Source organism: Adiantum capillus-veneris, chromosome 12 (genome assembly GCF_014529385.1).
Source record: "Adiantum capillus-veneris isolate H3 chromosome 12, ASM1452938v2, whole genome shotgun sequence".
NCBI lineage: Eukaryota > Viridiplantae > Streptophyta > Polypodiopsida > Polypodiales > Pteridaceae > Adiantum > Adiantum capillus-veneris.
In genome coordinates, this window is record NC_140942.1 from 25,082,350 (window position 1) to 25,098,470 (window position 16,121).

At 47.1% G+C, this 16,121-nt stretch overlaps 1 protein-coding gene across 2 annotated transcripts in view; it reads right to left on the minus strand.

Moving 5' to 3' along the window:
• Nucleotides 1-6,689: 6,689 nt before the first annotated feature.
• The window catches only part of LOC147445466 (transcription factor GTE3, chloroplastic-like), a 33,447-nt gene continuing 24,015 nt past the window's right edge, over nt 6,690-16,121 (minus strand). Inside the window, exons 3-4 of one of the 2 annotated variants that reach the window (XM_086524987.1) lie at nt 7,330-7,470; nt 6,690-7,244 (exon numbers count right to left, since the gene is read on the minus strand). In XM_086524987.1, the coding sequence (XP_086381113.1) occupies nt 7,198-7,244; nt 7,330-7,470 (188 nt within the window). In that variant the 3' untranslated portion in view covers nt 6,690-7,197. Of the gene's footprint in view, nt 7,245-7,329; nt 7,480-16,121 lie in introns of both variants that reach the window. The other variant, XM_086524986.1, reaches the window with a different exon arrangement.

A 16,121-nucleotide genomic window follows, 5' to 3' on the forward strand; every position in this document is an offset into this window, starting at 1 on the left:
TGGTGCATTATATACGCTACAATATGTGCGCTACGTTCCTCAACTCAACAGACAGAATTTGATCTCAGTGAGACAATTAGCAGATTGTGGGTGTCAGTTACTGCTTAGAGAGCAACCTTTCAAGGTGCATTATGGTTCACTAGTGATTTCCAGAGGAGCCCACAGTGGCTTGGTATATCCTATGCATGTATCTGAGGTTCGAGACGACATGGTTTCGATTTTGTTGCTGGCATGCTTTGAGCGAGAGACGAGACGTGTCTCCTTCGCGGGTGAGATCCACCATGGTCAGAAGATAGAGGATTTAGCTATGCAGGACATGTCAGTAAACTCTGTAGAGACAGAGATAGAGTGACAGTGCTCTAGTAAGACACAACAAGTGTTGTTAGAGTTTATGTAGGCAGAGGTAGAGCGGGTCTGCTCCCTAGAGACACTGGCAGAGATGTCCTAGTGTCGACCTTAACACATCCATACGCAATTAGTCATGCTGATGCAATACATGCAGACAGTGTAGGGGGAGCGAGGGAGCTAGGACAGACAGTTTTGCACAAATTTTGTCAGCATTCGGGGGTCTCATGTACAACCTACTAGTGTCGAGGCTCGACCTGTGTCAATTGTACGGTGACTGACACTAGCATGATGCATAGTGCAATTTTGCAAACCATACAGAGTTGTATGCAGGATTTACACAGAGGCTCTAGCATGGATACGCACGCTCGCCCCTAGAGCCAATATGGCTCCATGTAGATCGATTGAGTGAGCTAGGTTGAGAGAGCCTCTCACAAGTTTTCTTGTACATGCTAGTAGTTTAGCTAGTAGCACCCACTTATTGGCACATTCGGCTTTAAGTGGGAGATTGTTGGGATTAAAGGCGTTGTCCCTTTGCTCAAGGACAGACGTCCAGTGCCCGGCTGTCCACTGACCTTATCCTTGTACATACACAGAGAATAAGGGGCAACTCACTATGATACTTGCCCCACCCACACAGCACGTTGCACTCTCCCCTTCCCGCGCACACACACCCTACCACATACACTCTTCAAGGCAATGGACTATCAAGAGGAACTCTCATAGGGAGTAGCTGAAGATCAAACCATATTGCACCCAAGAATTCATCTTCCTTTGCATGGTCTTGATCCGAGATTGTGATCTTGAGGGCAAGACCATGCAAAATACCATTGGCCAATCAATTAATCCACTATGATTTGTGTTGCCCAAGAAGCCTAGCTCTCTTAAAGCATCTTCCTATTTTTCTTTGTCATTGACAACTTTAGTAAAGACACAACCACATCCTTTTCGAAGGAGAAATGCCAAGCCTTCTCATGCTTCAAGTATTAATGCAACTTATTCTTAAACCAGCCATACATTATATGATTGATAATACATGAACAATAGAAATGATCAAGGTCTGAAAGACTAAAGAGATTACGACAGAGAGAATGGATATAGAAGGGATTGTGACCATAGGGAATTGATCGAAGGACTCGCAGATAGTATGATGACCATAAGGATAGATACAATGGACGTGATGTGATCACGATGATGAATGCACAAATCGAACAACGAGGAATCAAGATGATAGAAACCCTAGCTCTTCAAAAGGGCATCACTACAAGAACTTGAGTTGTTCAATGTTTACCGAGGTTGGGTTCACGTGTCATGGATCATAGATGCCTCGTGAAGCTTGCCTGCTTTCATGATCGAAAGTAAGGGATTGTGTATCTGTAAAAAATTGCTGCAAAGATTGATAATGCAAAAGATTTGATCGAGAGAAATGGGTTAAGGTTGTTACCATGACTGGGAATACCATTAACCTTTCATGAGGGATGTGGACCAAAGGATAGGCCAAGATCTTCTACCGATGAAAAAAGGCTCTTTGAATGAGTGGTCTAATTCCTCTAATCCCTCTAAGATGAATGAGCCTTCAACAAGTCGTAAAGGGCTTTCTAGGATTATCATTACAGAGAAGGATGCAAATGACTCTTAAGCAACCACTAATTAGAGAATGAGTTCATTTGAGAGATGGGAAGCTAAGCACCTAATAGTGTTAGGGATCTTGGATGTGGGGGTTTACCCAATTATGATGCTAATGGATCTGGATGCTTGTATCAAGACAAAGGTGTTGAAGAGGATCTTGAAATTGAGGTCAATGAGGAAGAACCAACCTACTTTACAGCGCAAACAAGGTGCTCCATTGATGTGCCACCTGTGAAAAATGTAAGAAATCCAGATGGTTCACTTCAGAGAGCTGCAATGACAAATTCTAATTCAGCCGAAGAGAAGAGAGGGTTACAAGAGCGACAGCTAAGGACCATGCTTCATTCCATCTCAAAGGATTCGAATTGTCCTTGGAAAAATCTCATGCCGAAAACAAAAGAGTGGCATGTCGCTCAAGAGCTTCGTGGTATATGACTCTTCGAATGACATGTCAGAGTGGGATAAGGATGCAATTGGTAAGGCAACCATATTTGTTCAACAGTCAAAGCTATTAATACAAGAGCAAAAGCAAAGCCTTCCCATTACAAGCTGAAAAATGGAGCAAATCAATAATAGGAACATCTACAAACCGAAATTATGCGTCACAACAGTTCGTCTTTTGCATCCAGATCTCCATGACTATGCGCTTGCTTGAACTACAAGGCAGGGTAGGGTAGGGCAGGGCACGGCTTCCGTTCCTTATAATTTTGGGGGAGAGACAATGCCAACTCTCCACCATACTTTTGTATGGAACTTTTGTATGATGCACACTGTATAAGACTGTAGTTTGCATCATTTTCTCATTGCATGACAAAAACTTTAACTACTCATATGGTTTTCCTATAGCTTGACAAAACAATGTTCCCTGCCTTGGGCACTTGCATGAGACACCTACTCAATGACCAAGTTACTAGTCCAAGTTAATTTTGCACTACCATCTATTACATGTAAACAAATGACTATATGCAAACGAATTATTTCTGATTCACAACAACCCATCAATACTAAACCGCATCAACACATCAATACTAAGCCATATCAACAAATTTCTTTGGCAAGGCCAACCAAGCAAGACTAGTTTGATGAATTTACTTCAATTAGTCCACAACAAGGCAATGAAACTGCTTTCCCCCTGAGCCTTCCACCACTGGAACCGCCTCTGCTAGCTACTTATAATTCAACAGCTCCCCCTCATAGCTGAATGGGAGGTGCCAAATCGGGTAATTTCTTTACCCTAGCTGGTCCAGCCACTTCTCTCTCCTTTGCAAATTGCAATAGATCTGAGCACCCATCCTCCTCAATACGACCATCCCCATTCGTGCCTATGGATCCAATTCACCAATCTCTCCATGGGATCATCCCTTGCCACTTGTCTTGACCCACCCAAGCCTTCTGCCACACTATGTCAAGTCATAGTGATACCAAAAAGGGAGGCAATATTTGGTAGAGAGTACCTTTTGAGTTGATTTTCCTTCGAGTAAAATCAACTGATCTTCAAGTGGCCAACGTTTTTTTTTGCCATGTCCTCCATGCCCCATGCCATCACTCATGCTTCCCCAGACAACCTTGGAGTACTACCCTTGTTTCAAGCATCTGGAGAGAAGTCTTTTATCCACTGAAAACAGTCGAGGGCTTCCTGGCCTATCTTGATCGAATATATATTGCCACCAAGAGCAAAAACCGCATGCATAAAACCTCAAGAGCAGACGCGGTCGGCTCTGAAAACCGCACCAAATTACAACCAGCTGTATAAGTGCCTGACACACCTCAAAACCTAATTACATGTGTGAAATTAGCTCAAAGACTTCACAACTCAAGGGTACAATTCACATCATACAGTAACAGGTAAGAGAGCCATGGCACGCAAAGCATTGTGGAAAACCCTCTATTTGTCTCCACAATCCCTGCCCAACAGTCTCGCTTTCTGAAGATCACCACACTTTTCTAAGAGCGTCTCAGAGAAGAGACCGCTCCAGTGCATTGATGCTCTGTCATCCATAGCTCATGAATTCCTCCACTACCTACAACGGATTATGGCTATAGTCTGGCCATTAAGGCTCTTTTGCTTTTCCTACATCCCCTAACAGCAATCTCATCATGAGGTTTTCTGCTCATGTCAACATCTCACATATTGTCACATGCCTTCGAGGTGCATGCATAGGGTATTCCATCTAGAGAGACGCCCTTGCTTTAAAGCCACTGAGAGTTTCCTCTGTTGGACAATCAATGAACTCCAAGAAACCACACCCACAATGTGATTGCATCCATATCCACAAGGGCACAACATGATGTTCCAACAACACTTGTCTCCAAATCTCATCATAGATTTGCTTCCCCTTGTCAATGGCTCCAATCACAACACACGGTTTGAGAATGCACACAAAGATCATTTCATTTGAAAGGATGCCTTCATATTCCATCTGTTCAAAACAATCAAGAGCATGTTGGCCTTGCTATTTTTCAGCATATCCCAGACAACACTGCAAAAAGGAAGCTTCCCTAGAACACTGTGCGCATGGCAAAGAGCACCACACTTGGCATAGATATCTACAAGAGCTCCATACAACATGATGCCCCAGCAAACCTTGTCTCAAAACCTAGATTTGTGTTACATCATCAATGGCTCCCATCACAACATAGGCTTTGAGGATCTACAAATAGGCCACTTCATATAGAAGGTTTCCCTCACAATGGCAAACAGTTACAGATGAAACCTATAGGAGTCCTTGGGGCTTTCACTCTCTGCACAATCCAGAGGTTCCTCCTTTGCATCGTTCAATGGAAGTCCAAGGGTTCATGTGCGGTCTTGTCTGCGTTTTTCAGTCCTTTATAACAATTGGTTTGAAGTGCCTACAATACAGACTACACATGCATCCTACTGCCTCGGCACAGATCAATCCTTGCTCTTTCTCTGCGTTTTCCCTAAATCCTGCTAGCAGTCTGTCGCTTTCCAGCAAAGGGATTGGTTTTCTAGCATTATTTTAAAGGTCGGGTTCAGACAAGCCGGCGGAAGACAAATGACAAGGAGCGTGGCTCTACCGTGGCGGCTGCCTATTGACTCAAAACAAAGTTAAGAATTTCCGTACCCATGAAAACATTGGCAAGGCCCCCTCCCTCAGCAGAGAAGTATTGGCATCAGTCTATGTCAAACTTCACCTGCCGCCTCTTCCCTCCTTCGCAAGAGGCAGAGGTAGAAACATCAGTACTATTTTTTAAATTTTTTTGTTTTGTTTTGTTTCCGGAGTCAGGTAGGGCACGCCCGGCCGCTCCCATCATACACCAAAAAAGTATACAAGAAGAACGACCGGGACTATGCACCCAGAAACCGAAGGCAGACGCTTTTGTCACTAGTTTCCTCTGGACTACGAGAGTTCAGAATTATCTACACTCTTAGGGCCATGACTAATCCCTTGAGAGACCCACTTCGCCACCTGGATTTGGGCTGACAACGACCAAGTACCTCTGTTCAGAGGCCCAGGTACTGCGGGACTTGCTTCCGTCTTCCCTTTGGAGTTGCCTCCTCTAGGTAACTTATCGCTCACCTCACTAAACTGCCTTTGAAACCCGACGGTTTTCCCCTAGGAAATGCCATACCCGCTTGGAAGGGCGTCGGCTCACAGGTGGCGTCCGTTGAGGTTGGTGGTGTCTCCCGTTTGCACCTCCCAACCCCTTTTAGGTGAAGTTGACCCCCCCGGGGGGGAATGGCACTTGGGCGCTCTTGTAGCTCATCTAGCTTCGGCTTGGGGAGAATTACGTCATTTCCCCCGGAAGGGATCGGATTCAAAATAACAGCATAGGAAGGGGAGTATTAACTCCCCATCCCCCTATGCAGAGCACCCAAATACCGGGGTACAACTTCACCGAGGAACTTTGCCACAGGCACGTGCCCTGCAGTTCCGTCCGTCGAGTGCGGATCACAGCGTACCCAGAAGGGCATCCGCTTCCCGCGAGCCTCCCCACCAAGGAGGATAACGGTCCTTTCTTCTATTTTTTATTCACATTTCGTCCAAATAGCTGTAGTGTACTGGTAGAGCTCTACGAGCGCATCCTCTGGATGGGCTTTCGACCCGTGAGATCCATGAATCCTGATGAGTAGAGGGCATTAATTAGACCCCATTGGCATGTCAATCCCTTCAGTGTGATGGCCAATAGGCTGTATGATCCTCATGAGAAAAAGTTTCATTTTGCTCACTCTATGAATTTGATAAATTTACCTTAATTAGCCCACAGCAAGAAATGTAGCTGCTTTCCCTCTGAGCCTTCTCCATTGGAAGCCACCCTTGCCACCTACTTACAATGCAACAGCTCCCCCTCAGGTTAACTGGGAGGTGCCAAATTAATTAATTTCTTTACCTTTGCTGCTCCAGCCACTTCACCCTCCTTAGCAATAGATTTAAGCAACCCATCCTCATCAAAACGACCATGCCCGTCATAGGATTCGTATTTCTTTACTATCACCCTTGATTTTTACATTTTAGATGTTTTGAAAGGTTTTCTATATTTCCTAAACTGTGGTGACCTAAAAGACTCAGAGGAAATAATATGTATGATCAGTCGTAATTTAAGCAGAATTAAGTAGCACCAGAGGTTTAAAAATCTGAAAACTGATAAACGCTTCAATATATGTATGAACAAGGATAGGACAGCCCGAATGACAAGTTGGGTTTCACGTTAATGTAAGGCATGTGTAAAGAGACTTCAAAATAGTGCCCCTAAAAATAAAATAAAATAAAGCTTTTCAGTCGCTAAGCCAGTAACACTCCTACACAAATAGGTGTCTGATAGTATATTGTGCTTGCAGGTTCCATTAAAGGGTACACCTGCTGCCACACACATCTCTAGCCATACCATGACGCTTTGTTTGCGCCTAGAGACAACTGAATCACTGATGCTTTCTGTCAATGGTCTTCTAACAACCCCCCGCTACGAAACAAACAATCTGCAAGTGCCTTGTGGTTGTGCTCCTTACATGAGGGGGGTAGTTAAATCAAGTGCCTATCATGCTCACTCTGATGGAGGTTAACGTCTCTAAAAATGATCAGCCTATCAATCTTGATGATTCAGCATCCTTACAAGTAAGAACCAAGGGACAGCTTTGTTAGAATTGCTGTATATACATCCTGATTACATACAATTCATCTGGCTAATTCCTATCTAATGGAAAGAACCTACAACATGACGACCAAATGGGGCATCAACGAAGTGGCCCGTTGAAACGCCTCTTCATGCTCCAACATCGCTGTCACTCGATGAGCTCTCAGAATCCGAATCTGAACATAAAAGTTCCAAAACCATTGTTAGCAATCATTTATTAGCAAACAGTTGTTGCCGACAACATCTGCCAGAGGAACATACCACTTGACGAGCCAGAGTCGCTACTTGAACTGCCTGAACTACTTGGCCTGTTCCCACCACTGGCTGCATCATTTTGAGCCGTTACAACCGGTGACACTGCCTTGGGTACGTCTCCGATGATGTCTATGTCTTCTTCTTGAACTGGATCATCTACTCCCAAAGAGCCACTCTCTCTCTCTCTCTCTCTCTCTCTCTCTCTCTCTCTCTCTCTCTCTCTCTTTTTTTTTTTTTGAAAAATCAGGGCTATATATTACTGAGTACAATATAATCCCCAGCGGATGCCAAAATAGCCTATCACGTGGGGTGTACAATCTGAATGGAAGGGTGAGAGCCACTATAGTGACAATATAATCCCCAACGGATTCCAAAATAGCCTATCACGTGGGGTGTACAATCTGAATGGAAGGGTGAGAGCCACTATAGTGACAACTCGACTAGAACAATCTCATGGTGGTCTGTGTGATGAGTGAAGGAGAAGCCACTGAGGGGGGGCATAATGCCATGTAATCTGGCCACCTGTAAGTGTGAAGAAGAGTGGTGATCTGGCCCAACGCCGAAGGAAGGCAAATCGACGAGCCTCGGCTGCTCTAGAGGTACCTGAGGAAGAATCCCACTGCCAAATGAGGGTGTGAATGATGTCCAGCCAAATGGCCGTGAGGGTATCCTGAAGGAGCTGTGGTGCTGCACTAAGAATGTGAAGACAACGAGCTCTCCAAATATTCCTTAGTGTAATGCTAGTGATGACTGAAAAAACTTCATCACGGGTCTGAGGATCCCCCTACCAAGCGATCTGTGGTAACATAGCCAAAGTCCCCGACCGATAACCAGTCGAGGTAAGCATAAGAGCTGGATCTGTGTCTGAGCCCTCGTAGAAAAGATGCGGCCCGGGCATCAGCATCAACCATGAAACAGATCCCCAAGTGAGAAATCCATGTTGAACACCGGCTCTGCTAAGTAAAAAGTAAACTGCTAGCCACACGATATGGGAAGCGGAGCATGACCAAAGACAGTGTGCAGGGGACTCGGGCAGTCGCAGAGGACATCGAGTACATAACGGATCATGACCCATAGTAGCTAGCCAAGTCCCAACTGGAAGTCCTGCATGTGCAATCATCCACATGAAAAAAGAAATATGACGAGCCGCATGTAAATCCCAGATGGCTGACCAAAACTGTTGTATATAGGCATGGGAAAGACCGGAATGTAACCAGAAACGCATACGAGTGGGCTGTTGTGGGTGTTGTCTCATCAATGCTAATCTTCCAATTCTGACAGTGTACTCAAAGAATGATACAGGTGCACCAGTGGGGTTAGAGTGAGGCCAATGCCACTCTCCTGGGTCCCAATAAAGCTGAGATAGTGCACGACCCTCCCACACCCAAAGCCTCCAAAGGGCGGCATTAGCGGAAGCGAAACGGGGGTCAACACAACGACGCTTCCCACGGGAGCCTACTACTCATATGGCCTCCCATCGAGCGCCGGGGTAGACAAGGTGCGGAGAGGTGGTAGCATATGTCAATCTAACATGAATCCCCTGAGAGTAGTCTGTATCAACTGTGAACAGCATGGTGTCTAAACGAACTAATAAGAGAGTGCTCTGAGCAAAGAGACCTTCCCAGCCACTATGGGGAGGCATCTGAACCGTGCCTCGCATGACTGCATCCCACTGTGAAGGAATGGCGGAGTCAATCTCAAGCAGTCTGTCTGTCACTCCGCGACCAATGTCATAATGTTCTGCCACAAAATCTGCATCCATCATACGTGTCTCATGAAACAACCACATAGAGGCAGCAGGGCCAGTGTCCCAAGCAGCCCAATCAATGTGAGTCCTCTCTCCAAGCTGACGGGGAGGATTAACCGAAGAATCAAGAACTGCATCATTCCAAATGAGAGGTTGGCGCTCAATCTCCTCACGACATGAGGGAGGTGAGCGTATGATAGCCCTTCGCATGGAGACCCAAATCTGAAGGAGTGATCGGATGAAGGGTGAGAGAGTGCTGGTGAACAAGGGAGCATCCGTAAAGAGAAAACGATACCCTGTATGCCAAGCATGGCCATCTCTAGTGCCGCGGCGTGGAGTCGCTGTGGAAAGAGCGGTCTGAAGAAGCATCTTCCAAGGTTCTTGGCCGGGAAAAAGGCCCTGAACAATAAGCTTGGTAAGAAGGGTGCGGCTCTGTAATTCTGGATCAATAATGCCAAGGCCACCCTCTGATCGAGGGCGAATAATCGTGGACCTGCGAACTCGGGCACGAGTATCAGTACTCCCATCTGTGCCACTCCATAAAAAGTTCCGCACGAGTCTACGGAGCTGAGCTATCACTCCAGAATGTAGCATCCAACAGGAGGCCGTATACCATACTGTAGCCAGAATGACCTGGTTGGCAACCATTGCACGGCCCGCCAACAACAGATGACGTGAAGACCAATGACAAAGCTTCCTGCGAATAGACTGCAGTACGGGTGCAAACTGCTGCTGTGAGGAAACATCAAATCTAACCTGGAAGCCCAGATATCTGCATGTCTGACCTCGCTGTAGCCATGTGAAACCATCAGTTACCCCCCAAGTAGGTACGTCATCACTGCCAACCAATAACCCATAGGATTTATGCCAGTTAATGCGTGCACCACTGGCAATGCAAAAAACCTCCAGGGCTCCCCGCATGGCATCAAGAGCTGCTAGCAAATAGCGCAACATCAGCATAGTGTCATCAGCAAACTCCTGATCGATAAGGTCCGGAGCTGAAGGTACTGGCATGGTCAAGCCACGAAATGCATGAGTCTGAGCACGAAGAAAGTCGGACATAGTCTCTCCCACAAACAGATATAGATATGCTGCTAAAGGGCATCCCTGACGGACAGATCGAGAGAGCTGAAAACTGCGACTGACACGACCACCAATAGTAATAGCACTACTGGCAGTCCTGAAGAGAGCGGATATGCCTGAGATCCATCTCGAAGGGAAACCCATCCTGGCTAATGATCCTTCCAGAAACTCCCACTCGACACGATCGCATGCTTTCTCGAAGTCAAGGATGAAAAAAGCGAGAGGTTCAGAAGATGTTCTGGCCCACTCTACTGCCTCATAAAAAGTGAAGATATTATCCAGTATGCATCTATCCATGACAAAGCCTATCTGAGAAGTGTGAATAATATCTGGTAAGAACGATCGCAAGCGATGGCTGATCAGTAACGCTAATATCTTATATACCGAAGGGAGTAGGGTAATAGGTCTCCATTGGCGAAGCTGAGTGGTGTCACCCCCTTTCGGAATAAGAGATATGAGACCTGAACAAAGATTCGGATGCATATAGCCTGATGCAAAGATATCCTGACAACCACGAAGCAGTGGTGTATGCAATACATCCCAATAGGTCAAAAAGAAAGCTCTAGTGAGGCCATCCTCGCCTGGACAGGAAGATGGATCTAGACTCTCGATAGCAGCATGAAGCTCTGCAAGGGTGAATGGGGCCAACAAGATCTCTGCCATAGTGTCTGTACAACGACGTTGGGTGTGATGCCAGATCTGCTCACAAGCAAGTAAAACCTCAGGAGTGCATACATCAGCAGTGAACAATGTCTCAAAATAATCTGCAGACATATCAAGAATAATATCAGGATGCATATGAAGTGTTCCTTGAGCATCGCACAAAGTCCTGAGGGTGGTGCCAGGAGGGCGCTCTTTATGCGCAGTGAAGAAGTCCTTATTCATTCGATCAGCTTTAGCTATCCAATGAGATATTGAAGCATGATGAGTGAACTCAGACCTAGCCTCCTGTATGCGACGAATTTCCTGTGTAAGCTCTGTCTGTCTAGCAGCGAGATAAGCATCCTGAGGCCACTCCTCAAGCAAGCGCTGAGTGGAACCAAGAGGATTGTGGAGGTCGGACTCGCGTACTCTCAACTGACGATGAATACTAGCAGTCTGATCACGGCAGTAAATACTAGACTGAGTATGCAATGTGCAAGGAACTCTCCAGGGGGACCACAATAAGAATCACCTGTGGACCACAAGTCACGAATCTGCTGTTGCAAGACTTCGGTGGAGAGAACACTGTCAGGGATGCGGCAGCCTCGTCTCTGTGCAACGGATCTAGTGAAAGAGAGAAACAATGAGATGGGAAAATGATCTGAGAGGCTTGTCCCTCGCCAAATAGTAGTAAAACCACCTAGAGCTCCTGCCCAAGGGCCAATGTAAAAACGATCAAGTCGCTCTAATAGTCTTCCCTGCTGTCTCTGAAACCCCCACGAGTAATGAAGTGCAGCAGGGTGGTGACCAAAAGAGGGTATGTGCCAAGCGTCAACACCTTGAATAGCTAGAAGAAATCGATCCCAAGCTGGCTGCTCATCTGGAGAAATGGATGATAGAACTGGAGAAGTGAGCGATCGCCAATCACAGTCGCTCTCAACGTTGTTGAAGTCGCCTCCAACAACCCAAGAGTCCACAGCAGGTAGAGCAGCAATCAAAGAGGACCAAAAAGTAGCTCTCTCCCGAGGAGTAGTGGGTGCATATACTGACATAAAACCAATGGTAGAGTCCCGAATCCGAATAGAAACATAGACTGCTCTGCCAGCGACAAGGGTGCCATGCTGCTGAACTGATGCTAAGTATCGTGGCCCCACTAAAATGCATACACCGCAACTCTGTCCATGAATGCCTAGAGCAGGCTCCCAAAAAGTGTGAGCCCCCGAGGGCATGAGATTACCAAAGGGAGAGGCAATCTTATGCTCCTGTACTAGTAATATATCCACAGTGCCTACTACATGAGCATGTAAATCTCTGCGAAGTAAAAGCTTACGTGAACCTCTTACCCGAGAAGTCTGTAAACCATTAGTATTCCAAGAAACTACATGTAAATCCATAGTCTGCATGGAAGAATTGGTAAAGCATCTGACTAATTGCGCATCTTCTTGGAGGCAGCTGGGCCATCCAAGGGATGAGTTTCTGGCGGGAGGAAAGCAACCCGCAAGCGTTCTCGAAAATATGGCGTCTCATTGCACCAACTGCGAACCTCAGCTTGTTTACATTGCATGACCGATGCTGCAGCTTTGACACCCCAAATGCGCATAGACATAGGAAGCACCACATTTGAGGATACATGAATGATCATAGGCAATGAATAGCAAGCATAAACATCACTCCATTCCATTGCACCAATACAGGAAGGGAAGTGTGGAGACAATACATCTGAAGCGGAAGAAGACAACCATAAATTAAGCTGAGCCATAGTTTGTGCATGCACAAAATGCAGAACCTGATCCTCGGACCATTCCTGAGCTGCATGGAATGGAAGGAAAAAGGAACGGGTAGGCTGAGAGCAACTGCCTATTAAAGAGGGAGCACAACCTGGCTTGTGGTGCATAAGGTAGAGCTGCACTCGCAATGGTCCTTCTGAGTCACCGCACATTTCAGCTCGATGAGAGCCCCATGAAAGAGGGCAAGAGCTGAGAAAACTGCGTGGGACGTAAGTATGAGCGGCTAAGGGAGGGGGTGGACCAGAAGGTGGAAGGGGGGGAGTAAGGGCGAGAGGGAGGGGAGGAAAAGGCAGAGGAAGCAACGGTGAATGATCCATCTGCATGGGAATAGGGATCTCGGGAATAGGGGAAGGAGCAGGCTGGGGAATGGCAAGTGATGGAGGAGCTGGTAGCAAAGGTAAGTGATCCTGGGCTGAAGAAGAAGAATGGCGAGGAGAAGCTGGGGGTAAGGGAGTGGTGGAAACTTGTGAGGGAGCAGGAGAGTTAACACTGGGGGTTGCTTGCGGGGTGGGTTGTTGACGAGGACGGAAGGAATGGTTATGACCTACTGTCTGCCATGCAGTCTCAGTAGGAACTGAAGCAGAGAGAGGAACATGGAGGGTTGAAGCTCTGGGAGCATCCTTAGGCTACTCAGGTGCTCGAGTAGTAGTAGTAGGAACCGGCTGTGGATGCTGACCACGTGGCTGAGTGTGGGTGCCTCGAGTTGGCTGTTGTTGGCGCCGATGACGTGGCTGAGTGGGGCAATCGCGCGCCAAGTGTCCCATCTCGTGACAACGTAAACACTGTCCTAGGCGGCCAGTGACTACCATTCGGCAGGAGTAGTCTCGATCACGCACAGCCACAGTAACTGTATCTGGTAATGAAGTATCCCCAAACACCAGGACCTGAATGCGAGGTGGACTAGAGGAGAAGATGCAGGATCCTGGAACTACTGTGCCAAAATGAGCAGCAATCATCTGAAGGAGATGCTCATCAATAAAATGGAGAGGCATATCCGGGAAGGAAAGCGTCAGAGGGAATCTGGGAATAAGATGCCGGCTGTCAAACTCCTCCGTAGTGAACTCTGGATACCACCTCGTCAAGTATATCATTCTGCGATCAGAGAGCATCGGAGAGCAAGCCAGGAGAGCTGAGACAGTGGCGGGATCTGAAAGACGTACCATGAATATGTCTCTGCCAAGTAATGTAAGTTCCGAGACCCGTCCCTGAGTAGTGCCCAGTGCAGTCTGACACCAATCACGTATAGAAGAGCGAGGTGGAGACTGTCCAATCATACGGCCAACCAAGGCATGTTGTGCCAAGTGTTGAATTTTGGAGTCAATGCGTGTCAACAGGTCACCAGTACAATCCACGCGACAGGCAAGTGGTGATGGAGCGCTGTGTGTGGCACTCAAGACCGGCAAAGCCGCCATGAAGAATGGGCGAGACTGGCAAACGAGAAAAGCAAGACCCAATAGTGAAGCTTGAACTCTTTCACGCTCTCTCTCTTTCTCTCCTTCCCTTGCAGGTAGCAGAACGATGCACACTGTGAAGGTTAGAAACACGTGGGGTTGGCGGACTGTTAGGGTTTCGGAGAATTAGGGTTTTTCAGGGAATTAGGGTTTCAAGAAATTAGGGTTTCCAAGAAATTAGGGTTGCAAGAAATTAGGGTTTTGCAAGCAGCAGAGCGCGAGGAGGAACGCGTGGGGCTGCAGGCAGCATAGCGCGAGGAGGTGACGGGCGACAGGCAGGGGACGCCGTGACTGCTGGCTGACGCCGTGACTGCAGGCTGCAGGGATGGGGGTACGCGGCAGCAGCAGGATGCAGGCAGGGGGGTGCGGCTGCAGGTGCGCGATGACGGTTGCTCGCACTAGCTGCAGGTTCGCGTAGGGCTGGCTGCAGGTTCGCGCGACTCTCTCTCTCTCTCTCTCTCTCTCTCTCTCTCTCTCTCTCTCTCTCTCTCTCTCTCTCTCTCTCTCTCTCTCTCTCTCTCTCTCTCTCTCTCTCTCTCTCTCTGATTCTCTCTCTCTCTTTTCTTCTTCTTCTTCTTCTCGGGTGTGTGTGTGGGTGTGTGCTAATAAGAAGAGGAAAATGGTATAACCTTTCTATCACCCAAGTGTGGTAGATTGGTTATGACATTTCCCTCTTGAATAACAAGTCTTGAGTTCAACTCTCCTCGTCGGATAGATCTTTAAGGTCTCTTGGGATAGTTTCCTACGACGTTAAAACTCTCTTCTTCTTCTTCTTCTTCTTCTTCTTCTTCTTCTTCTTCCCCCCCCCCCCCCCCCCCCCCCCTCTCTCTCTCTCTCTCTCTCTCTCTCTCTCTCTCTCTCTCTCTCTCTCTCTCTCTCTCTCGTGTGTGTGTGTGTGTGTGTGTAACGTGCCAACTGAAAAGACAGATTGGAACAGATTTTTAGCACTTCAAAACAACTACACACACACACACAGATAGAGAGAGAGAGAGAGAGAGAGAGAGAGAAATGAACGTCTTCAAAAAACCGAAATGACCTACGAGACCAAACTGATACAATCCTTGCCGATCTAATCCAATGTCTGGGTACAAAAATAAAATGAAGTAAAGTGAAAGACTAAAAGACTAAAATTGTCAGACTGAAATCGTCATCAGCATCATCAATGCACAAGGATGCCCAGCATCGGGCGTCATCTGAGAGAATATTGCATCAGTCCCTTAAGAGCTTCGTCAATGTCCGCCTTTGTAAATAGTCGTAAAATCTTTGGCATGTATAAAATGCTCTGCTACGAGGCCAACGTGATCATATGCTCTCCTAATCTTCATCCTGTCAATGGCTTCTTTACCATCTCGGTGGTAAAGAAAGCACACGTGTGTAGGCATGGCTCCAACGGATCTGAAGGAGGTGGCTGCCCCGAGACTTTGTAGAGAGATGATGCATATTGACCCCATACCTCAGTAGAAGTGATGACTGGTGTAACCGGCCTGTTAACTTCAAATAGGGCGGTAGACTTTACTTCAAACCTTGATTTAGCTTTCACCCATTATTAGTCGTCTATTCTACCTGTGCTATAATGACACAAGAGAGGGGAATGGGATACAGATGCTAGAATGCATCTGTATGCGAGTCAGACACCAGATTGGCCCCTAATAAATAGGCGCCCCTTTCGGTATTTCTTTATTCTTTAAAAGAGGGAATAAAAGCTGTGGTTCCCTACAAGCTGCCCCGCACAATCTGGGCTGAATTTCATCTGTTCTGACCCGATTTCGGCAGCATAGCTGTTCTAGGATCCTTCACAGTCAGTATCCCCACGCATTAGATGACTTTCCCGACGCATACGGACACTTCGCAAAACCTGGCGAGAATCTGCAGCACGCTGAAGTCTCTGTTTTATGCCCTGAAAATGCGCCAGATCACCTGTACAGCGGTCCCCTCACGTCCCCGAACCTCCTGGGGGTATTAGGGTCCGTTTAGGGCCGAAACCCTAAACCTGCAAAAATACACAGCAGGCTGTAATTCACTGTTTCGGGCTCCGTTTCGCATGCCGGTCGCATCCGTAGCAAGTCCTCGAGCTCCCGCACCTGTTGG